This window comes from Tamandua tetradactyla, chromosome 13 (assembly GCF_023851605.1).
Source record: "Tamandua tetradactyla isolate mTamTet1 chromosome 13, mTamTet1.pri, whole genome shotgun sequence".
Classification (NCBI taxonomy): domain Eukaryota; kingdom Metazoa; phylum Chordata; class Mammalia; order Pilosa; family Myrmecophagidae; genus Tamandua; species Tamandua tetradactyla.
Window position 1 is genome coordinate 81,986,426 of NC_135339.1, and position 24,399 is coordinate 82,010,824.

Genomic DNA, 24,399 nt, shown 5'->3' on the forward strand with positions numbered 1-24,399 from the left:
TTTGTTTTTTCAGGTGAGCAGCTTTCCAGGGCAAGTCTTTGGGTGGGGGGAGCAGGGTGAGTAGACAGAATCCTTGGGCATCATCACACCTCAGTGGCACAAGACTCGATTGGGGGGGGGCTTGCTGAAAATGCACCCTCCTCTCCCCCTCGTCCTCAAGACTGAGTCAGTGGGCCTGGGAAGCTGCATTTTATCAAGCCCCTCCACACCCGACATGGTTGGTGGGACACACTTGAGGAACCTTGAAGAAAGAATAGAGGAACCCCACTTTGAACTTTGGAAGGAGGGGTTAAGGACTGAGAACCCTCACCCTAAAGACATTGCCATTTGTAGGGTTTTGCTGAAAAGCATGAAAGGTCTAAAGCAGGAAGTGCTGGAGGAACCAGGATCACAACCAGGCCTAAATCAGAGGTCCTGCTTAAACGCGGGGCCTGGAACTTATATAATTTGGGGAGCCCTATTTAGGAAGAATAATTCAAGATTACAAAAAAAAAAAAAAAAACTACAGAGCCTGGAAGGGGCACATGTGAGTGAGGGGCCACACAGCTGGCTTCCCAGTAACCCCACCTCTGGGCTCACTCTGCCCTCTTCTTACTTGGTCCCTTCCTGTCCTGTTGCTCAGTGATGACCAAACTGGTCAGTGGCTCACCTGTCCCTTCCCATCAGGTGGACAGACTTTAAACCAAAAAATCTCAAGGAAGTTGGGCTCCCAGAGTCCAGGCATCCAACAGTGATCTAGAAGCTTTGCTACTGCCCCATCTACCAGAGACCAAACCACATTTCATCAGCCTTCTAATGTGTTACCTGAGAGAGGTACGTTCCACTGATGTCCCTAAAATTGCCCCTGGTCTTCCTGGGGAGCAATCTGGCCGCAGGCAACAGCATCCCCAAACCACGTTTCTCCCATAATTCAGTTCTAGTTGTAACTGATTCTCACAAGCCAGTGTGAGCCAGCTCCAGCACACTCAGGAAACAGAGGCACAGAGAGCTCAGGTAATTTGCTCAGGGTGGCTGGACTGAGAATGAAGGATGCAGTGTTGGCTCCGTCCAATCCCGTGAATGCCCAACAATAGGCGAGGGATAGAATTCACACTCAAAAGAGAATCCTTTAACTCAAATGCAACATGAAAATGCTTACGGGACAATTACACTAATTCAGCACTTACTGTGTGTTGGGCAACAATTTAAGCTCCTTACAATAACCCTATGAAGACTGCACTTATATTTAATGGGATGATTTGCATAAATTGGTGGGTGGTGTATAATTGGTGGCTGCTCCAATTAAGTGCTTAAAGAAGGGTAACTATGATTGTGCCCATTTTGCAGATCTTTATCTGCAGGGAGGCACGGAGAGGTCAGGGCTGTAAGGGGTTGGAGGTGGGATTCCACCCAGGCAATCCTTTAGCAGTCCATACTCTTAACCACAATGCCCCTCATAAAACACGGTAAGTGAAGTAAGGGCCCAGAATAACATGTACCGACTCTCAGTACCAGGCAGAAGCAAATCCTGGAATAAAGCCTCTGAACTCCGGAGCCAAGCAAACCAGGGTTTGAACGTGATCTGCCGCAAGGTACCTAACAGCTCCGGGCTCCAGTTTCGTCCTCAATCAGTGGCACTAACAATACTTATCTTCCAGGGCCTTCTAGGGGTGAAGGGACAAGTCATAGAACGTGGTGGATACAGCCCCCAGCCCACATTAAGCGTCCAAAGGCTGGCAGCTATTGTTATGAACGAAAAAGGTAAGAGGCTTTTGGAATCAAGCGTATGGTGTAATCTTCACCGTGGGTTCTCTGCCCTATCAAGTTGCTCGAAATGGGAACTCAGGCAGGTTCAGAACGTGACAGCCAGGCCGAATCCTTCGAAACACCAGCGCTTCTCCCGCTCGATCTACAGATGGCTCCTTCTCCATCTGTCGTTCGCCCACCTTCACAGCTCCCCATTTCGGCTCCGCAGGGCAGAACTGAAGGCCCGCGGCGCTGCAGGCCAGGCTGCGCGTTGGATGCCCGCGGTCCAGCCGCGCCTCCTCCGGGCGCCCATCGAGCATCGTTCCCACCAGCGCCGGCAGCGGGGACAGAGAAGTCCAGAAAGGAACCCAGATCCCACACCACCTCCAAAGTTTCGGGGAAGTTTCGCATCTCCTTTATCTCCCAGACGCTCACTAAAAAGAAAACGGCTGCTGTTCCTCTTTCAGTCAAACTTCCTCCCCGGAGCGCATCTCCCGGGCTCTGCGCTGTCGTCGCGGATGCGACCGCGAGGCCGCGGGTCGCAGCGGTGAGAAGTGGCGCGTCTGTCGGGGCTGCCGTCGGGCGGCAGAGGCGAGCCGCGCCCGAGCCCCGGAGGGAGGGAAGGATGTCTGTGGTGGGCGGCGCCCGACCCCTCACCCGCGGGGTCCCCGGAGCCGCTCGCTTACCTGACGGCGGCCTCTTCCTGCTCAGCCGGCTCACGGCGCGGTTAAACATCGCCGCCGGCGCCCGGGAAGGGAAGGAGGAGCAGCCCGGAGGCGCGGTGGCAGAGCCCCGGGAAGGCGAGGAGGAGGAGGACGACGACGACCGGGAGGAGGAGCTGCGCTCAGCACCGCCCCGGCGCGCCGCCCCCGCCCCGCCACCCTCCTTCTCGCCAGGCGCCGCGTGGCGCGCTTGGTGCACGCTGCCGGCCCCCGCTCCGGCGGGGCCCCTGGGTACCAGGGCGGGGCAGGTCGGCTCGCGGTGTCCCCCGGCCTCCTGGAGCTGACCCCGCACCCAGAGGAAGCCCGCGCCGCCCCGGACTTCAAGAACCGGGCCGAGGCTGCTCGCGCGTCCCCAGGCCCCTCGCTCCAGTTGCCGCCCCGGCTCCGGCCCGCCCTGCGCCCCACTCGGCGTCCACCCCGGCCTGCCACCTACTCCCTGCAACCGGGAGGAAACGCGCTCCCTGCGCGCCTTCGCGGCTGCGGCCCACCGAGCCCCGCGGGCTGGCCGGCAGAGATCCCTCCCGGCTCACAGACGGGAAGCGGAGTACGAGAGGCCTCGCTCGCCCTGCAGACGGGTGCTCGGTCCCCGGGATCAGGGAACCCGGTGCGCCCCGACCTGCAGCGCCCCGGATCCCTTCCCCACCGCCCCTTCACCCCCACCGCGGGCTCGGTGCACGCCGACCCCACCCCCACCCCCACCCCCACGGCCGCTAATGCAGGTGGAGCGTCTCCAGGGGCACCCTCCCCGTAAAGGGCCGCGCGGGCTCCTTGGCCTTGAGGATCCAGCGGCCGGCCTCGAGGGAATTGTGCACTAACCCGGCGGGTCCCATTGCGGAGCGACGGCCCTCCCGCGTGCACCGGCCCGACTGGGGCACTTCGCTAACTTTGGGGACGAGTGGACGCAGCTTCCGGAGGGGCCTTTGCGCTCAAAGAACCAGATCACTCTGGTCCCGCTGCGCCCTCGTCCTGATTTCTCCTCTCCCGGGGCGGGTCACCTGCTCGGCGCCGCGCGCTGCACTCTCATTATGATCTTAATTCATCTGCACAATAGCCCAAGAGAGCGGGCCATCAGCCCCATTTTCTTGTGCATTTGGTTTGCGAAAGATTGTGTTTTTGGCGAGTCTTATTTTTCTCCTTCTGTAGCTGGCTTTGTCTCTAAATTGGTCTTTATTTTTAGCTGTACTAATTGCTATTTTTCTAAACCGCTCCCCAGTCGCCGCCACCCCCCACCCCACCCCTTCCTTTCACAGTTTTCTCACTAGTTGGCACTTTCTTTTATATCTTCTATTCTAAGCTTTCCCTTCCGCTAATTTCCCTCCCTCCCTCTAACCACCACCCCCATCCCAATTCCCCCCATCCCACCCCCCACCCCCATCTCTGTCCTTTTCTGGTTCACTCCCATTTCTCTCTCTGTCCTTCCCACCCTCCGGACTTTTTGTTCTCTGGATAAGTCTGAGCACTCTCGCTGTCGGCCGCCGGGCGAGGTTTCTGGGCTCCTGAAGGTGACGGGGCTTTCCAGCTGGGCCTGGAGGACCCCCGGGTGGTGATGAACTGGGTTTGAGCCTAGCGGGTCCAGTCTGCTGCGGGCAAACCTCGGGAGCTCTCGGAGCGATGGGGCCGGGCTCACCAGGGGCGTCCATCCGTTGTAAGCGGACGCAGCCTCTTAAAACTATACGCAGAAGTTTCACCTATTGTAAGGAGGATTGTTTAAACACTGGCAGAGGCCTGGTTCCCAAAGAGGTCACCGCCTTCTCATAATAACAAGGGAATTCGTGCAGCATGCTTCTCCAGAAAAGTTGTCCGAAAACCAAATTATAAGTAATCCTAACTCAGGAAATAAGGAGCAGACCACAATGAGGTAAAACTTAGGCACAGCCAGCTAAATTTTTATTTTCAATGCCAGGTCCACCACACCCTGTCCTGAAAAGCCCCGGTGTGGCGTGGCACATGCTATGAATATGAACTCTGGGCCTCTCTAAAATAAAGAGAATATATAACCATGTCAAATCACTTTTACTGCTCTGCTAGCTTAACAGACAGTAAGTACGAACATAAAGACCAGTGACTGAGGCATAGGATACATAGTTTAAATTTTTTGTTTTGGAACATGGACCTTTTTCACAGAATCCCTATGAATACCTGTTTTAAGTGTCTTAGGTATGTGAAAGCCAGTTTACAATGTGATTGTGCAGAAGGCCATGTATAAAAATATGAAGCCTCGCAGGTTCTAATGCTTGCCAAAGAAAACACATGCAGTGCACACACAATCAATGCATGAGTAAGTTCTGCTGATGGTTTGCACTTGGACTGAAGATGCTCACTATCCCAATAGCATCACTCCTCTCAGTTCAGCATCCACTTCCTGTAGCACCTCCTGAGCCCTCACAGATCATCTTGGCCACATCTTGGGCAAGAAGAAGACAAGCAGATTGTCCTGTCTTCCCCCGGTGGTGGAGCCTTCCCATCAGTGACAGATCAAAGAGCAAGGGCCCTGGATGTCCTCTGGTGTTGCAGAATTTCAGAGTGTTCATGACTTGAGAGTTCCGAAATTTTTATTGCACTCAGGAACTTTAAAACTTGGTAAGCTATGGATATATTTAGAGTATTTTATAGTGAGGACAGATAGATATAATTAACAGAATATAGATGTAAATAACCTTATTCTAGGCCAGATGAGGCAGGTAAGATCTAGTAAAATAAGTAAATAAATAAGTCCTCAACTTGAAGTTAAGAGTACTGTGCATTTGACCTGACCATGTGGCAAACCAGCTGTGTGTCCTTAAACACAGAGCCTCATGGGATTGAACCAGGAAAAGATACCACCTACCTTCTAAGGGTGTGGTGTTCAACAGCAGTAAACAAGAAAGCATCGGGCACAGTGCCCAGCACATGTAGGCACTCAAAAAATTACTGGAATCTGAATTACTCTTGCTCCCTTTACAATGCTGTATTAATAAATAATAAGCTTTAGCCTACACCCAGCGAAAACTGGCTTTTTTTTTTTTTAATTATAGAAAGTTGCCAGGGTTAGTAACAATTTGGAGCAAAGGACACTCCCCATGATGAAAGAAGGAAAGTAAATTGTTACAACCTCTCTGGAAGGCAAGAGAGGCAGATCCATTAAGATGCATATTTGGCAATATGCATAAGAACCTTCAAAATGTTTAAACCTGTTAGTCCTGTGGCTAATTCTACAACTGGTAATTCATGCTAAAGAAAGAATAAGAGATGCAAAGGTTTATGTGCAAAGTTGTGCAATATAACATTCCTTTTATGTGTGCTATTTATAATAAGTGTGAATGTCCACGAATGGAATGGTTATGTTACATTCCTATGTATATTCCTATAATGGAATATTTAACAGTTGCAAAAAAAAAAATGTGTGAAGAATATTTAGTGATGTGGAACAATGCTTAGGATGAAAGTTTCCTGGAAAAGATCATGAGAGAAATTCAGAAAAAAATTTCAAGGAAAGGGGGGAATACATAACGTGTCATGTGTAGAAAGATTGGAGGAAACCACACCAAAATGCTACTAGCATTCATTGGTAGATAATGAGATAATAGTTTATTTTAATTTTTATTAATATATGTCCCTGTTTTGCAAAATTTCTGCAGTGTTTATACTTTTAAATCAGGAAAACAATTAGTAGTGAGCAGCCGGTCAACATCTCTACTAGGTTTAATTCTACAGAGTATCTAAGCCTCCATTTTTGCAACACTAGTTTTGCTTTCTTAAAACTCTTAAGTTCCTAAGGAAGGACCAAATTGGGCACCAATTGCTTCTCCCATCTTCGATCCCCCTGCATTTCACAAGTCACACATTCATGTCATGTGCAGTGGGTTGAGAATAGTGTCCCCCCAAATTCTTTAACACCCAGAACCTTAGAATCTGATCTTATCTGGAAATAGGGTCTTTACAGATGTGTTTAGTTAAGATGTGGCCATACAGAATAAGGGTGGTCCTACAGTCAATGAATAGTGTCCTTATAAAAAGGCATGTCCTTATAGGAAGACACACAGAGGACAGCCCCGTGAAGACGAAAGCAGAGATTGAAGAGATGCAGCTTTAAGGCCAGGAGGACGGAGGGTTGTTGTAACCATTAGAAACTGGAGGAGGCCGGGAAGAACTCCTCTCTAGAGGCTTCATAAGGAAATATGGCCCTGCCAATACCTTAATTTTGGACCTCTAGCCTCCAGAACTGTGAGCGACTACATTTCTGCTGTTTTAAGCTACTTGGTTTGTAGCAATTTGTTTTAGCAGACCTAGGAAATTAATACAGCTTGTTACAGCTGAAGGCAACTTTGGAGATCGCCCTATTATGCTGCAGATCAGGAAACGGAGGCCCAGATAGTCAGACTTGAGCTTAGCTGGACTTGATGCTCTTTTTTTCTGGCTCTTAGGCATGTGGTCTTCCTGGTATAGCATGCTCCACCTGCTACCATCCTGCATCTATGAAGATGCTCCTTAGAAAGAAGGTCCCTAATGCAAATTTAAGATTCTTATTGGAATTTCAATCTGAACAGGAAAGATTGATTACATCAGCGCAAATCATACTTGTATTTCTCCAGTCTCAAAAGAAAACTCCTCTATCGCCCCATTTCACCCCTCCACTTTTCAGCAAAGTGCCTCAAATGAGTTGTCTCTACTCAGTCTCCAATTCCTATCTCATTCTCCTAATCTCACTCTAGTCTGGTTTCCATCTCCCCCGCTTCACTAAACTCATCAAGGTCTCCAAGTGACGTCCACATTGGGAAATCTGATGATCAATTCTCAGTTCCCATCTTACTTAGCCTATCAACATTTGATTGTTAACCATTCCCTCCCTTGTGAAACACTGTCTTCCCTTGACTTACAGGACCCTGCACTCTTCTGGTTTTTCTTCTGCCCCATTTTCCGTCTACTTCCCTCCCTTCTTCTTGATGGTGTGATGCCATCTTCGTCTTTGAACCTCTTCTCTTCTCTGGCACACTCCCTCTGTAAGCTCATCAAGTCTCATGGCTTTAAATACTATTTTAATACTGTAGGACTCCCACGTTTATATCCCCCCCCCCCCCCCCGGGCCTACTTGACATTTCCTCTTGGTGCCAAATAAGACATTTCAAATGGAATGTGTCCAAAATGGAATGCCTTCTCTTCCTGCCCATACCTGCTCCACCTGCAGCCTTCTCCATCCCAATTAAAGATAACTCCATGCTTCCCATTGCTTAGGCCAATCACTTTGGAGTCATTCCTGGCCATCCTTTTACTCACACCTCATGTCTAACCCATCAAGTAATCCTGCCTGCTCTACCTCTAAAATCAACCTGGAATCTTACATTTCTTACCACCTCCGTTTCCGCTACATCCCACTACAGTTCTTGCCTGGATGACTGCAGTGGTGGGTCTCCCTGCTTCCAGCTTCCTTCATCTGTTCTGAAGACAACAATGGAGTGCTCCTTCTAAGACAAAGGACATCCGTCACCTCCTGTCAGCCCTCTGCTGGAAGCTCTGCAACAGCTCCCCGTTTTGCTCAGAGAGAAAGTCCCACGACTCAGAAATGTCCACAAGAGCCAACGTGATCAGGCCTTCCATTCCCCTGGTCCCTCCATTCCCCTGGCCCCTCCTTTCCTACTCCTCCCCACTCACTGATCTGTTCCTGCCAAGCTGACCTCAGACTCTCCGGCACTCTCCCCTTCGTGACTGCGTGACTGCGCTGGCTGTTCCCTCTGGCTGGAGCCCTCTTCCCTGGGTATGTGCATGTCACACTCCCTCAGTTTTTTTCAGGTCTGTATTCAAAAGTCACCTTCTCAGTGACCCTCCCCCACCCCTACCAGCCCATCTACTTAAAATGGCAACCCCTTCCCCTGTATTCCCATGCCCCTTTTTTCTCCATCCCTGCCATATTTTTCTCCCCTTCTAGCCTATATAATTTACTTACTTATCATGCTTATTGTCTGTTTCTCCCTACAGTCCTTGCATTCACCTTCCATTGCATTATCTTTGAATGTAATCTCAACGAAGGCAGAGATTTTTTGCTGTTTTGTTCACTGCTGTCCCAGCACCTAGAAGGGTGCCTGCCACGTAGTGCATGCTCAACAAAAATTTGCTGATGAATTCAGAGAAGAAATACTTATCTCTTCTCTCCCCAAACTCTATTAAGATGACAGGAAAGGAAGAAATATAAAGCGTATGTCCACCTGGACAAGGTATATGGGAAAGGAGGCAATCATGGAAATGAGACTTTAACGAATCTGAAAACAGAGAAGCGGAAGGAGGAAGCTACAAACTAAATGCAAGCAGAGGGGTGCCAGTGAGAACAGACCAGTTTACCCTGCAGAGCCTCCCAAAAGCTCACGACAAAAGGCACAAGATCACAGAGAACAGGGAAGGCAAGAGGTGAAAACAGGGAATTGGCCAAGTCGGTATAAGGAGGCTTCCATTTCCTATGCCCCACTGCCACCCCCAGACTCCCATCCCAGGAAATCAGAGGTTATTTTTTCAGAACTATTGAGCTACAGAGGCTGTGGATTTAGGACCTGCTGGCAGAGCTGAGATGAGGGTCCGCGTAAAGAATCGTGAGGCATCTTCCTTCCAACCCAGAAGACAGCAGCAAGAACGACTAGAAAAATTTTAATGCCCCCCCCAACTAACCTATTAACATTTAGGGGCTCCCCAAAGCCAGCACTGCCCAATCCCAGAGAAATACATGGTCAATAAACCTCTTTCACAATCACAGATCTTCTGCACAGTTCTTGCTTTGGACAGCTCACTCTTAAACACGCGATCTGGCAACTGTCAGATCCAAAGTTTTTAGTCCGAAGACCTTTCCACAAAGAACTTACCTTTATGGGGAGGAAACTACCACAAATTTCTGGTTATCAGGATCATGACATGATCTCTATTGATAGACAGAAGAAGCCATTAATGGTAGTAAATTTTGGACACTTCCAGTCACAAATACCAAAATATTCTCTTTAATAACTGTAAGTCTCACACATTGACATAATAGGCTATAAAGTGCTATTTTGGATCCAGTTCGAGTTTTGGAGGGACTTATAGGTACAGGTAAAATCTGTTACCAGACAGTATTTACAACCTCAAACAATCTTTCCAGCTAAAGCCCAGTCTGTTCTCAGCCACCATTACCTTCAGCCTTTTTAAGTCGGGGTCACCAGGAAGTCTTTTCACCCTTAACATAAACAGCAGTAAATTCTCCAAGTACAAACACACCATTCTTGACTTTATAGGATAAGTGGATTTGTGATGGTTGAAAACTGGTATCTGCTATGTTTTGCAAGCACCTAGAATCTACTGATATTTGGTGAGGTTGAAGGTGATCCACATTATTTCCTAATTTTGAATGTTTTTATGCAGAGGTAGATTAAAATCATCTTAAATTGAGTCAAGTGAAAATCTGTTAATAAGCTGATGATTAGCTATGACTTGAAATCACCTAATTTCTTAAATGACTAGGTTGCATCATTCAAAACAAAAATGATAAAGCAAAGATGTGGAAGAGTACTGTTTTTCAAAAAGAAAAAAAAAAAAGTCACCCGTCACCTGCCAAAAAGAAAGGTGAGTAAATTTACACTGAGACTCTAATTCTGCCAGAGAGTGAATGAGAAGAATTTAGATTGCACTGATAAATCTAAGACAAACAGTTAATGGGTCTCCTGTTTATTATTTTCAATGTGAATTATTTTCAATTTTATTGTTTATTATTTTCAATTATTATTATTTTCAATTTAAAATTTCTAATATCTTTTACTTCCACAGTCAAGTTTCTCATTTAAGGTAAATTGTTGAAAAAAAATTGGAAACTGCATTGTCTATTTCAAATAAGGATTTAAAAGTGTATATAGTTGACTATACATATTCCCAGAGCTTTATTTTTGGGGTACTTCAAGATCTTTTTATGAAAGTTATATTTTTGCGTATTCTGTCTTCTGAATGCTCAGTCCTAGAACATTCCCACTGAAAAATCGATCAGGGAGTAGCAGAGAATAAAGTTCTACTCAAAAGTAGCATTTTGAGCACATGAGTTGATGGTAGCAAAGAAGGGCAGAGGGGGGCATGCATGACAGGGGCAGAAGGGAGGATTTCACACTCCTCTTGATTTCCTCCACACTCCTCTGGCTTTCCTCTTGATTTCCTTTCCAACCACTGCCACAAACTCCTTCAAGCAGGCTAGCCTGTTCTCCCAAACAGCTCCAGGATTCAGAGGCTTCCCCCACCAGCAGTAGTCACCAGAGGCGCTAGAGGGAGCTCTAAATGACCAAGTTGGCTTGGAAATACCCAAGGGACAATTCGGGAGCTACAGCAACTGTGCCCTGGAAACTAGAATGACCTACCTATACAGCTTCTGATATCAATGCATTTACTGTATTTTAAGATGTAGTCAGATTTCTTTTCCAATTTTGCACCCCATGCATGTATTTTCTTTCTAGCCACAGACCTACACTAAATCCTCTGTATAACTGTCTGCAAATTTACCTCCTATAAACTCATTTGGTCACTCCACAACTATTCATCAAGCATCTGCTGCACAGGTACTATGACTAGGTTATCAGTGGTAAACAAAAAAGGCAATATCCCGACACTGTGGAGTTTTTAGTCTGATAGGATCTCATTAATCAAATAGTTACATAAATTACATATAACTGTCCATAGTTTCAAGGACCATAGTTTTTTTGTTTTTTTGTGTTTTTTTGATGATAATAGTATACCTAAGTGGCCCTTAATTTAGATGGGAGGCACAGAGTTGGGGCCCTGGAAAAAAAATGACAAACTGACAAGGACGGCCAGGTATACAGTGGAGAAAAGAGCTTTCTAGGTCGAGTAGAAAGCACATGCACAGAGGTAGGAAAGCTCAGCAAATAGGAACTGGAAGATAGTCCTTAGTGTCTAGAACTTCCTAACAGAGAGATTCCAGAAAGGCTAGTTTGGTTCATAGGTACCCAGTTGTACAGGGTTGTAAGGTCATGTCAAAGACTTGGGATTTTGTGGTAAGTGCAAAAGGAAGTCATTGAAGCATTTCTGAGCTGGGTTTGTTAGACTCTAGTGCAACTCTTATAGAACAACCTGTGACATTTAAATAAAGGTGCAGAATAGTGCATACATCTACTAACACCGATCAGACACATATCTTATAACCCAGGACTTCCATACCTAGGTATATACCCAATAGAAATATGCCGTATGTTCCTCAAAAGACGTATAAAATTCATAATAAGACGATATATAATAGCTACCAAATGGAAAGCCAAATGTTTTATCAAGAGTAGAATGAATAAACTTCACCGTAGTCACACAATAGAATACTAAATACCGCTGAAAATGAACTCAGTTACAAGCGCAAGGATGAAGCTTATAGTATTAAACAAAGTAAGCCAGATATAAAAGAATATATGCTTCATAATTCCATTTATATAAAATTAAAAAATAGGCAAGCTAATCTATGGTCATAGAAGTCAGGAGAGTGGTTATCCTAGGAGAAGAATGGAGCATAGAGCTTGGGAGAGAACCTGAAGGAGGTTTCTGGAGTATTGGCAATATTGTATTTTCTGATCTGGGTACATGACATGTTCACTCTGTGATAATTAAGAGTTGTACACATATGATACGTACTATTCTGTGTAATATTTTAATTTTGAAAAAAACGTACATACATATCTATATGTGTGTGCGTATGCGTGTGTGTAGACCAGGTAGGAAGCTACTGCAGTAGTCCAGATGTTTAAAAAGATGGTGTTTAGACTATAGTGAGAATGGAAAGTAGATCAAGACAAGATCTACAGTGACGTTTTGTTTTTGTTGTTTTCACGTTTGCATTTTGTGATTAGTCTAGTAAAATAATCAGCAAATCTAATGCTAAAACAAAGCATTTGTTCGAAAGAGGTAGTAACTTTCAAGGCTATAATTACCTATGAGTAAATGCAAGTAATTTCCGGATATATTAGAATTTAAAACCTCTTGCGTTTGCAGCACAGAACTAGATGCGGGGCATGTAGTTAAGACCCAGCTGAACTAAAAGCATAAGGCCTTCAAAAAACATATACCCAATGTGGAAATACTAGTGGTCAATGAGTGGGAGGTGTGAAGGGTATGATATGCATGAGTTTTTCCTTTTTTCTTTCTTTTTCTGGAGTGATGCAAATGTTCAAAAAAATTACTATGGCAATGAATACACAACTGTGTGATGATATTGTGAGCCACTGATTGTATACTATGTATGGAATGTTTCTACATTAAGACTGTTTGTGTTTGTATGTTGTTTTATTAATAAAAATATTTTAAAACAAACAAAACACATTTACCCATCATGACAGAAGGGGAAACCAAATTTTGAATAATACACTATTTTAATTGTACCCTTACATGGAGGATATCAAACTGTGAAAGATCAACACTGTTAAAATTAATACTCACTTTCCTAGGATTGCTACAAGGTTATTATAAATAAGCTGTTTTAAGATCTTTTTCACTTAAACAATTGGGAAATTTCCTTTTATTATAACCAGAGCTGATCAGTAAATATGCTAAAGCATTCACTGACTTTAGATGTTTGTGTGCTATATAATTGCCATGTCAAAAATCTCAACTGTGTCACTTCCCATGACTATTTCCATATTTGAATTGTCTGCTGCACTCAAAGCTTCCTGTCCAGGAAATCAGCTCTGATGTGCTGGCAGTCCCTCCTCCTAAAAAATAACCTTCCACAAGCTCTCAGGCACCGGGACCCAGCATCACCCACTTCCTGAGGAGTGCTGTGAAGGACAGCCATGGTTCCTAACTGTACACCAGGTGCTTTCCCATCTGACTGTATCCTAATCACCTTTAAAAGATGCTTTGCAAGCAATATTGGGTGGCAGTCATAGAGGGCATGGACTCCAAAAATATTAGTTTTTCTGGAAAACATGTGACTATGACCAATACGCTTTTTGATTCCTTCCTAAGTCAAGAGTCCGAAGAGGGAAAAAAGGAACAATGTTTAACTAAGTCCAATTCATTTAAATTTATTTATTCAGTTATTTGCGACGACCCTAACCCACAACTGTGGGGCACTAGAATCAGCATTTGAACAAGTACCCCGTTGAATCTGGTGGACACTCTAATAGAAACCAGGTGATGTTTGGTTTCGAGAGGGAGAGTTAATTACATGTCTACTTTCACTCTCTCAATCACAGTCATGCATTCCCCAAACACTTACTGGACACCTAAATAACAGGCACAGTTATAGGTCCTAGGGTTAGAGCAGTTAACAAAATGAAGTCCCTCACCTTATGGGGCCTACATTTTAATGGAGGGAGAGTGACATAACCAAAGTTATAATAATAGTGAAGAAACCATTGAATGAGGTTATCCATTTTTTTAAATGATATGACAGATTCCTGGATAGAAGTTTAATATAAAATTTGAAGAATATTCTTTCTAATCCCATTATTTCACTGAAAATACTCAAAGGAAGTTATTTTAGAACACTAGAATTTGCCCAACATTCTAATAAACATGTACATACCATATTACTAAATAAACACAAACCTTAAGGAAGTTGAAAAGAAACTATCAGGGTAAGGAAATAAACAGATGTTGATAATATTTTATTTTGTTAACCAATAAGTGTCTGAGTCTTCTGGGTAAAATGTGCATAGTCTTCAGCTAATAACATAATAAGTATCAACACCCAAAACCTGACTATCTGTGCGTGGTTTGCTATATCTGCCCAAGACTGTCTAGTCCCATGTCAATGTGTCCCTGCTTTAAAGACTTTCATTAACCTGTTCACCTTTCATTTCCAAGTATTCATCCTCAATAAACAGGCACGCATTATCTGCGTTGTATGCTAAAACAGAACCAAATCAAAGGAAATTTATTTTAAATATTTTTACAAGTTTAGTCCTTCTCAAATGAAAGTGAACTAGGAATTATTATATGAGCATTCTCAATTTTTTTTAGCTTTGTTAAGGTTTATGCATTAGATTTAATTTCGTGAGCAAAAGCAATCATATAAGTCACCTACAGAACAATATAACTCAATTCTTAACAAGTAAAATGAACTGAATGTGAAAATCTGGAACTTATACAATATTATTATCAATTCTGAAAAAGTGTACAGTTCCATATGGCCACATTTTCCATGCCCATTTTGTCCACATGATTTTAGATATCTCTGCATTGGTATACCTAAGCATCAGTAAGAAAGATACAGGAACAGGAAAAAAAAAAAAGTCGGGCAAGTCACGTAGTATCTACTGGTTATATATAGCAAAACCTGGTTTACCTTTAAAATGTACAATTCTACAGTACCACATGATAAACAGAATCTTTGTAAAACTTTTGTCAGTTCACGACAATGAAGAAGAGTCAAAACAGGAGATCCCCAGATAAGCTAAACCCAGCTGCAAGATCAACAACTGGACAGCTTGACCCTGAGAGGTTACTTTTTAAAAAATGTATTTATTTTAAATTATGATAAAATATACAGAAGAATAATTGTAACCATTTTAAGTGAACAATTCTCTGACATTAAATACATTGACAATATTGTGCAACTTTCACCACTATTTTCCAGACTGCTTTTGTTACCTCAAACCAAAATTCCTACTCATTCAGTAATAACTCCACACTTCCCATTCTATGAATTTCCTTATCTTAAGTATTGCATATAAGAAAAATCAGACACTATTTGCCTTTTTTGCATCTGGTTTATTTCACTCAACATGATGTCTTCAAGGTTCATCCATGTTGTAGCATATACTAGCACTTCATTTCTTTTTTGGCTGAATAATGTTTCATTATATGGATATACCACAGTTTGTCTACCCATTCATCTTTTTAGGGACACTGGGTTGCTTATATATTTGGGCTATTGTGAATAGTGTTGCAATGAACATTGGTGTGCAAGTTTCTGTCCAAGTCCCTGATTTCAATCCTTTTGGTTATATATAGGTAGGAGTGGAATTTCCAGGTACTATGGTAACTCTGACTTTCTGGGGAACCACCAAACTGTTTTCCACTGTGATTGCACACCATTTTACATCCCCAAGAAGAAATCGTAGGATTTCCTATTTTTCCACATTCTTGTTAACAGTTGCTTTCCATTTCTGTAATAGCCATTATAGTGGAGTGCAGTTGTATTTCATAGTTTTAATTTGCATTTATCTAATAGCTAATTATGTTGAGCATATTTTTATATACAGATTGGCCATTTGAATATGTTTTAATCCAAATCCCATTTTGTAAAGGCAGCTATTTCTTCTAATCCCTATACATCATTGTATGTTTGAAACTGTCATTAGATCATCTCCCTGGAGATGTGATGTAATTGATAGTGGTTGCTAAATTGGATTAGGTGACATGTCTCCACCTATTCGGATGGGTCTTGATTAGTTTCTGAAGTCCTATAAAAGAGGAAACATTTTGGAGAATGAGAGATTCAGAGAGAGCAGAGCAGAACGACATAGCCATGAGAAGCAGAGTCCACCAGCCAGCAACCTTTGGAGATGAAGAAGAAAATGCCTGCCAGGGAGCTTCATGAAACACGAAGCCAGGAGAAGAAGCTAGCAGATGACGCCGTGTTCGCCATAAGCCCTTCCAGATGAGGGAGAAACCCTGAACTTCATTGGCCTTCTTGAACCAAGGTATCTTTCCCTGGATGCCTTTGATTGGACATTTCTATAGACTTGTTTAAATTGGGACATTTTCTCGGCCTTAGAACTGTAAACTAGTAACTTATTAAATCCCCCCTTTTAAAAGCCATTGTGTTTCTGGTATATTGCATTCTGGCAGCTAGCAAATGAGAACACCCCCATTGAGTGGACTTGGCACCCTTATTAAAAATCAGCTGGCCATAGACATGCGTATTTATCTCTGGACTCTCAGTTCCACTCCACTGGTCTGCATGTCTATCCTTATGCAAGTACCACAATGTTTTAATTACTATAGCTTTGAAGTAAGTTTTGAAGTCAGGAAGTGTGAGTCTCCTAACTTTGTTCTTTTTCAGTATTGTCTTGGCTATTCAGGCCCTTGCAATTCCATATGAATTTGAGGATCTTTTCCTTTTCTGAGAAAAAAAAAAACCGCTGGAATTTTGATAGGGATTGAATTGAGTTTATAGATCACCTTAAACAGTATTGACATCTTAACAATAGTGTAAATCTTCCAATTTATGAACATGGGATATCCTTATATTTATTTAGGTCTTTAATTTCTTTCAGCAATGTTTTATAGTTCTCAATGTACAAGTCTTTAACCTCCTTGGTTAAATTTATTCCTAGGTATTTTGTTCTTTTGGATGCTATTGTAAATGGAATTGTTTTCTTGATTTCTTTTTCAGATTGTTCATTAACTGGTGTATAAAATTCCAACCGACTTCTGTGTATTTACCTTGTATCCAGCAACTTTCCTGAATTTATTAGTTTTGGTAGCTTTCATGTGGATTTTTTTTTTTTTAATTTTCTTTGTATAAATCATGTCATCTAAGAATAAAGAAAGTTTTTACTCTTGCTTTTCCAGTGGGGATAACTTTTATTTCTATCTCTTGCCTGATTGCTCTGGCTAGAACTTCCAGTACAATGTTGAATAACAGTGGTGACAGTGGGCATCCTCGTTTTTTTCCTGATAGTAGGGGGATGAGTTCTAGTCTTTCACTATTGTGAATATTTGCTTTGGGTTTCTAAGTGCCCTTATCATGTTGATAAGGTTCTCTGCTACGCCTAGCTTTCTGAATGTTTTCATCATGAAAGGATGTTGGACTTTGTCAAATGCCTTTTCTGCAAGAACTGAGATGATCATGTGGATTTTTTCCTTCATTCTATTAATGAAGGAAAAATTAACGTAAGGATTTACTTATTTTGAATCATCCCTGCATTCCTGAATAAATCTTATTGGTTATAGTATATAATCCTTTTAATATGCTGTTGGATTCTATTTGCCAGTAATCTGTTGAGGATTTTTGCATCTATATTCATAAGGGCTATTGGTCTGTAATTTTTCTTTTCTTGTGCTCTCTTTATCTGGCTTTGCTATCAGGGTAATGCTGGCCTCATGGAATGAGTTAGTGATCCTTTTTCTATTTTTTGGAAGAGTTTGAGAAGGATTGGTGTTAAATCTTTGAATGGTTGAGAGAATTCATCAGTGAAACCATCTAGTCCTGATTCATACCCTCTCTTTCTCTGTTAATTTTGCTAAAGCTTTGTTGATTTTATTGATCTTTTAAAAAAGAAAACTTTTGATTTTATTAATTCCCTGGTTTTCTATTCTTTATTTCATTTATTTTTGTTTTATTCTTTACCGTTTCCTTTCTACTAACTTTAGGTTTAGCTTGCTCATCTTGTTCTACTTTCAGGTGTGAAGATAGGTTATTGGTCTGTGATCTTTTTTAATGTAGGCATTTAAAGCTAAAAATTTCCCTCTGAGCACTGTCTTCCCTGTATCCCATAAGTTTTGTTATGTTGTGTTTTTGTCTTCATTCTTCTCAAGATATTTCCTAATTTCCCTTGTGATTACTTCTCTGACCCACTGAATATTTAATAGTGTTTAATTTCCATGTATTTATAAAATTTCCAGTTTTCCTTGTTATTGATCACTAGCTTTATTTCATCATGGTGCAAGAAGTCTTCAATATTTAAAAATTTATTAAGATTTTATTTGTGGCCTAACAGGTCATTGTTTTAGTTTGCTAAAGCTACTGGAGTGCAATATACCAGAAATGTAATTGCTTTTAAAAAGGGAATTTATTAAGTTGCAAGTTTACAGTTCTAAGGCTATAGAAATGCCCAAATTAAGACATCCAGAGAAAGATACTTTAACTCCAAAGGGCTGATGAAATTTGGGGTTTCTCTCTCAGCTGGGAAGGCACAGGGCGGCGTAAGCTAGCTTTCTCTACCAGCTTCTTCAAATGGCTTCTTCAGGGGCGTTTTCTTTCTGCATCTCCAAAGGTCTCTGGCTGTGTGGGCTTTCCAAAATAGTTCCCTCTTAAAGGACTCCAGCAAGCAATCCCACCTTGAATGGATGGAGACATAGGTCCATGGAAACCACCTAATCAAAAGGTACCACCCACAATTGGGTGGGTCACATCTCCACAAAAACAATATATAAAAGATCCCACCCAGCAATATTGAATGAGGATTAAAGAATATGGTTTTTCTGGGGCACACGACAGTTTCAAGCCAGCACTTGGGAAGAATGTGTATTCTGCTGTTGGCTGTTCTATATATGCCTATTAGGTCTAATTGGTTAATAGAGTTGTTCAAACCCACCATGTCCTTATTGATCTTCTGTTTAGATGTTCTGTCAATTATTGTGTGTATTGAAGTCTTCAATTATTTTCAAAGAAGTATTTCTCTCTTCCATTATGTCAATTTTGGGTTTATATATTTTGGGGCTCTGTTGTGAGAAGCATATATGTTTACAATTGCTTTATCTTTGTGTTGGATTGTACCTTTTATCAATATACAATATCCTTTGTCTCTTGTAATCTCTTTTGATGTAAATCTATTTTGTCTGACAGATATAGCCACTTGGGCTTTTTTGTTTGTTTTTTAAATTACACTTTGCATGGAATATCTTTTTCACCCTTTTACTTTCAGCCTCTGTGTCTTTAAACCTAAAGAAGTCCCTGGTAGACAGTATATAGATGGATCATGCTTTTTCACCCAATCTACCAATCTCTGCCCTTTAATAGGGGAGTTTAAATCCACTGACATTTAAGGTAATAACTGAGAAGGATTTACTTCTGCCATTATTTGTTTTTTGTATCTCATTTTTTTCCTTCACTTACTCCATTACCACTTTTTTTTTGGTATTTAGTTGCTTTTTCATGTGTACCATTTTGATTGCCTTCTTTTCTTTTCTTTTTTTTGGGGGGGGGGAGTGGTTACCTTCATAATTACCAATAACATCTCAAACTAATAACAACCTAGTCCAACTAGTTTCAGTAGTATACAAGTTCTCTACCCCTATCTATCTCTATCCTATCCTCTTTATATTGTTATTGTCTCAGCTTACATCTTTATACATTGTATGACCATTAACATAGATTTTATTTTTTTAAACATATTTGCCTGTTATGTCAAGTAAGGAGGAAATAAGCATTTACAAACCGAAAGTACACCACTACAGGATTTTACATTTACCTATGTAGTTACTGTTTGGGTTTGATAAAGCTGCCAGAATACAATATATCAGAAATGGATTGGCTTTTACAATGGGGATTTAACTTAAAATTTACAGTTCTCAGACTGTGAAAATGTCCAACTCAAGGCATTAATAGGATGTCACCTGGACTCTGAAGAACAGGCTGCTGGCATCTGGGACACCTCTGTCACATGGGAAGGCCTAAAGCTAGCTTATGCCGCTTCTTCTTGCCTGGGTTTCGTTGCTTTCAGTTTCTGGCTTCAGTGGCTTCCTCTTTCAGCTCTTCTGGGGCTTTTTCTATGAGCGTCTCTTAATTTTATTTCTTTATGTTTTAGCCTCTTCTAAAGGACTCCAGTAAGAGGATTAAGACCCACCTTGCATGATAGGCCACATCTCACTTGAAATAACATAATCAAGAGGTCCCACCCACAATAGGTCTACACCCACAGGAATGGATTAAATTTAAGAACATGATTTTTGGGGGTACATAACCACTTCAAATTACCAGTTACCTTTGCCAATGTTCTTTATTTTATAATCTTATGGTTTCAAGTTACTGTCTAGTGTCCTTTTATTTCAGCCTGAAGGACTCCCTTTAGAATTGCTGTAGGGCAGGTTTTCTGCTAGTGAACTCTTTCAGCTTTTATCTGTAAATGTTTTCATTTCTCCATTTGGAAGGACAATTTTGCCAGATACAGAATTTTTCATTGACGTTTTCCTTAAAGACTTTATATATGTCATCCTACTGACTTCTAGGCTCCATTGTTTCTGATGAGAAACCTACTGTTAATTTTTAGGGGTCTTGTATGTGATGTGTAGTTTCGCTCTTGCTTCCAAAATCCTGTCTTTGGATTTTGACAATTTCACTATAACGTGTCTTGCTGTAGATCTCTTAGTATATCCAGTTTGAGAATTGTTAAGATTCCTGATGTGTATATTCACGTCTTTCTTCAATTTGGGACGTTTTTGACCATTATTCCTTCAAACACTTTTTCTGCCCCTTTCTCTCTCTCTTGATCTTCTGATATTCCAATGATGCATATGATGATACATTTAATAGGGCCCCACTGGACCCTCAAGCTCTGTTCATTTTTCATTATTTTCCTTCCTGGCTCTCACAATGGATAATTTCAATTGTCTTGTCTTCAACTTTGCTGATCCTTTATTCTACCTGCTCAAATCTGCTGTTGAATCCATCTAGTGCATTTTCAATTACTTTACTTTGTGGCTCTAGAATTTGTTTGATTCTTCCTCATAACTTTTTTTTTTCCAGACATCCTAATTTGCTTTAGTTCTTTTTACATGGATTCCTTTAGCTCACTGAATATACAGACAGTTAGTTTAAGGTCTTTTGACTAATATTTAATGTATGAGCTTCCTCAGCTATGGTTTTTGGAAAATTCTTTTTCCCTTATCAAGGATCATACTTTTCTGATTCTTTGGGAGTTTTATCATTTTCTGTTGAGATCTGGTCATTCTGAGTTTTATTTCCTTGTAATAACCTTGTTATAACTCTAGTTTTTCCATACCTCTAGAATTGTTAGTTTTTTGGTTGTTGAAGACTAGAGTCACCAATTTGTGAAGTTTCCTAATTATTTTCCCTCCCAAATGGGGAATGGAAAAAGGGAAAAAATAGGTACTGACACTTTTTGGCTTGGGGGGAAGGGCTTGGAACAATGACCCCCTCAGAGTCTTACCCCAATGATCTGAAGAAGCTGAACAAAAGCTGTGATCAGCAATCAGACCACACACCCCTGGATTTTGGAGAACCTAGGCCCATATAGTCCAAAAGGGCAACAGCAAACTCCATCAGAAGGCTGGGCTACAGTCCCCAGTCCCCACTACTGCCTGTCATTCAGTTGGGGAATGGGAACTGCTGCCCAGAGAAAGAAATGTACCAGTATTTACCACAATTTACCAGCCTCCCTGCCCAGCACTACTCTGGATGTTGCAATGTCCCACTAGACTCCAGAGTTCCAAAACAGCTGTTTCAGGCAGTTCCTGTCAGTGTGATAGTCACTTTGATGGAGAGAACTGATTCCTGGAGTTTCCTATTCCTCCATCTTCCCACAATCCTCCCAGGAGATTACTTTTAAACATACAATTACCCTGGCTTTTCTCTAACAGCTATCTGACTGCACTTCAGTTTTATTCAGGTTTTTTTGGCCAACTTTCCAAGCTGACTTTAAGACACTGGATGTAAATCACTTTTACAGAAGAATATCTCAGAGAAAATAATGGCTAGTGATTTTTTTTAAAAACTACAATTTAGCCTAAGTATTAGAACACAGTTGAGGCATTAAGGAAATTATTTATTGGCTACACAACTTTTTATCAGCTGTTACTCTAGTTGATATTGCTATTTAACACCAAACTATGAAACTATGGATTAATCTCTCTTCTCCTAAGCAGCAGTCTAGTTCCACAAAAGATCAATTCCTATTAGAAATATGTACTTTTGATCTAAACATATATAAAATGTATATTTTCCCTCTATTTCCTAGATATAAATTCAACTTTTCACATTTTTTTATGTAGTTCTAAAACCAAGTGATTCTTGCCCCTAAAACAAATATTCACAAAGTATTTTATGAATTAGAGTACCTAGCTGTACTACTTTTCAAATTAAGACCAATTTAAATAGAAAATGAGAATTCAGGTTTTGAAGTAACATGGCATTTAAATGCCACACTAATTATCGCAATTTGGAATACCAAACTTTTTTTTTTTTTTCACATGGGTAGGCACCAGGAACCAAACCTGGGTCTCTGGCATGGCAGGTGAGAATTCCGCCCCTGAGCCACCATTACACCGTCCTGGAATACCAAACTTTTAAAAGTCATTAAAAGTCCAAGTTATTTCCTTGTTTAAAACGGAATACACAGCAATCTAATTTTCTGTAATCCATATGAACAATTACTAGGATTTTCTTATTACACAAAGCAAAATTCACTGAAACAAAACCCACTCTTTTGGACCACCTAAGAGTGAAAGCTCATATAAACAAATAGAAAACAAAAAGAAATGCTCCTACTAAAAATGCAAATTAAATGTTTATAATATATTGAGTAGAAGCTATAATAGGGGCTTTTAATTAATACATAAGATTTAATTTAGACATACTAGACATACCTGATAGAAAAGTACCTAGAACATTTATTATTTTCCTACTGTTTGCCAAACGCAATTTTACTCATAGATTCTACCAAAGATCAACCTAGAAATGATAAAATGATAGTTCCCATATTTGTGGACTCCAAATTAATGAGCTCTTACTATATTAATATTAAACAATTGAGCATATATTTTTTGAAAGGTTGGCAAATTTCTGTTCTTCCATATCGAGATTAAGTTTTAATCAAATACAGCTAATGAACTTAAATTTTCTTACACAGAACCTAGAAATAAGTCCTGAATACATATACATTACATGTCTTACTGATAACTGTAAAGAAAACCAAATTGTTTACTTCATGGCAGCCTGCAAGGAATATCTATGTAATAAACGACAATAAGAAAAAGTCACTTATCATATAGTCTAGTCTTTATTGAAGACTTACTTCAACTGTGGTTTACAGCTTTGGCTTAAATTGGCAAATCATTTTAGCCTCTCACTGCCAGTAGACATAAAAATCAAGTGGGAATGGCGTGGGGAGGAGAGAATACTAATAGAGAGATTACTGGAGCAAAAAAGATGGCAGTCAGAAACACATCACCAAATAAACTTGAAAATAAGGATGAAACAAAAAGGATTTTCCTCTGTGCCAAAGAATCTGTGCTGCTATTTTCAATGAATGTGAAGAGAAAAGGCAACAATTTTTAGGCTTAAATTGGATCAAGATAGCACTGACTTCATTTTGTATTATAAAATAGACTGAGTCTGTGCTAGCTTGACAGTTGTATTTTGAAATGGTGCATTTCATTTTGGATAAGTAGCTTTATACTTCAAAAACCATTTCATATGAAATAACCTATTAACTGATCATGAAATCTCATTTTCTTTCAGATTAAGATAAAGGACACTTCAGCCATATGCTTACTATGGAAATATACCTAAAGTCTGGCTAATTTATTAGAGAATATATAACCAGGAAACACTGCCTCTATATTTAGCTGATAGTTACCTCAACAAGCTACTTGATTACTGGCAGACCAAAGAGGCAAACTGGGAATTTAATAGGCTTTTCTAAATATTAAAAAAAAAAAAAGCCTTTATTTATTTGAGTTTCATATATACTCATGAAATTTATAAGTAAGAGGCACTGATATAATTTCTTGACTGTTATCATAAAATATAAAGTGACTTTTTGAAAACACCTCCCCACCCCGACTCCCCACCCCCAGACCCTAGCCATGAACAAAAGAAATCAAGGTAAGTTTTAATAACAGAAGAGATTAAGTGATGACTAGATTAAAACTACACGAAAGAAAATGCCATAAAAAATTTGGCCCAAAGATGAAGAACTTCAGACCCTGTGAATTTTTATACTGAATATATTTGACTATATTTGTATGTGGGAGAAGGAAAATAATACCAAAATTATTGGGATCACTCATTTATAAAATCATCATTATTTAAAGCTAATTGTAAGTCTTCAAAGGTTTAAATAATTAACTTGTGGGTACAAGTTGCATCTTACTACTTATTTCTAAGGGGTTTTTCTCAAATGAATGCCTAGCCCTCAAAACAACATTTCAGATACACTGCTGAGACATTTGCACCCCCTAGCTGTTACAATTCATATACATAGGATTTTACCTATTTTACATTTGAGGCAGTTTTTATAGACATAGTCTAAAAAGTACTTCAGAAGCAATCCTCAATCTTATACAT

The 24,399-nt window shown here is 40.9% G+C and overlaps 1 protein-coding gene across 1 annotated transcript in view; it reads right to left on the minus strand.

Moving 5' to 3' along the window:
- Window positions 1–2,542, minus strand: part of RGS10 (regulator of G protein signaling 10) — a 37,695-nt gene extending 35,153 nt beyond the window's left edge. The window contains exon 1 of the mRNA XM_077124430.1: window positions 2,412–2,542. Coding sequence (XP_076980545.1) covers window positions 2,412–2,460 — 49 coding nt within the window. The 5' untranslated portion in view covers window positions 2,461–2,542. The remainder of the gene's footprint in view (window positions 1–2,411) is intronic.
- Window positions 2,543–24,399: the final 21,857 nt, after the last annotated feature.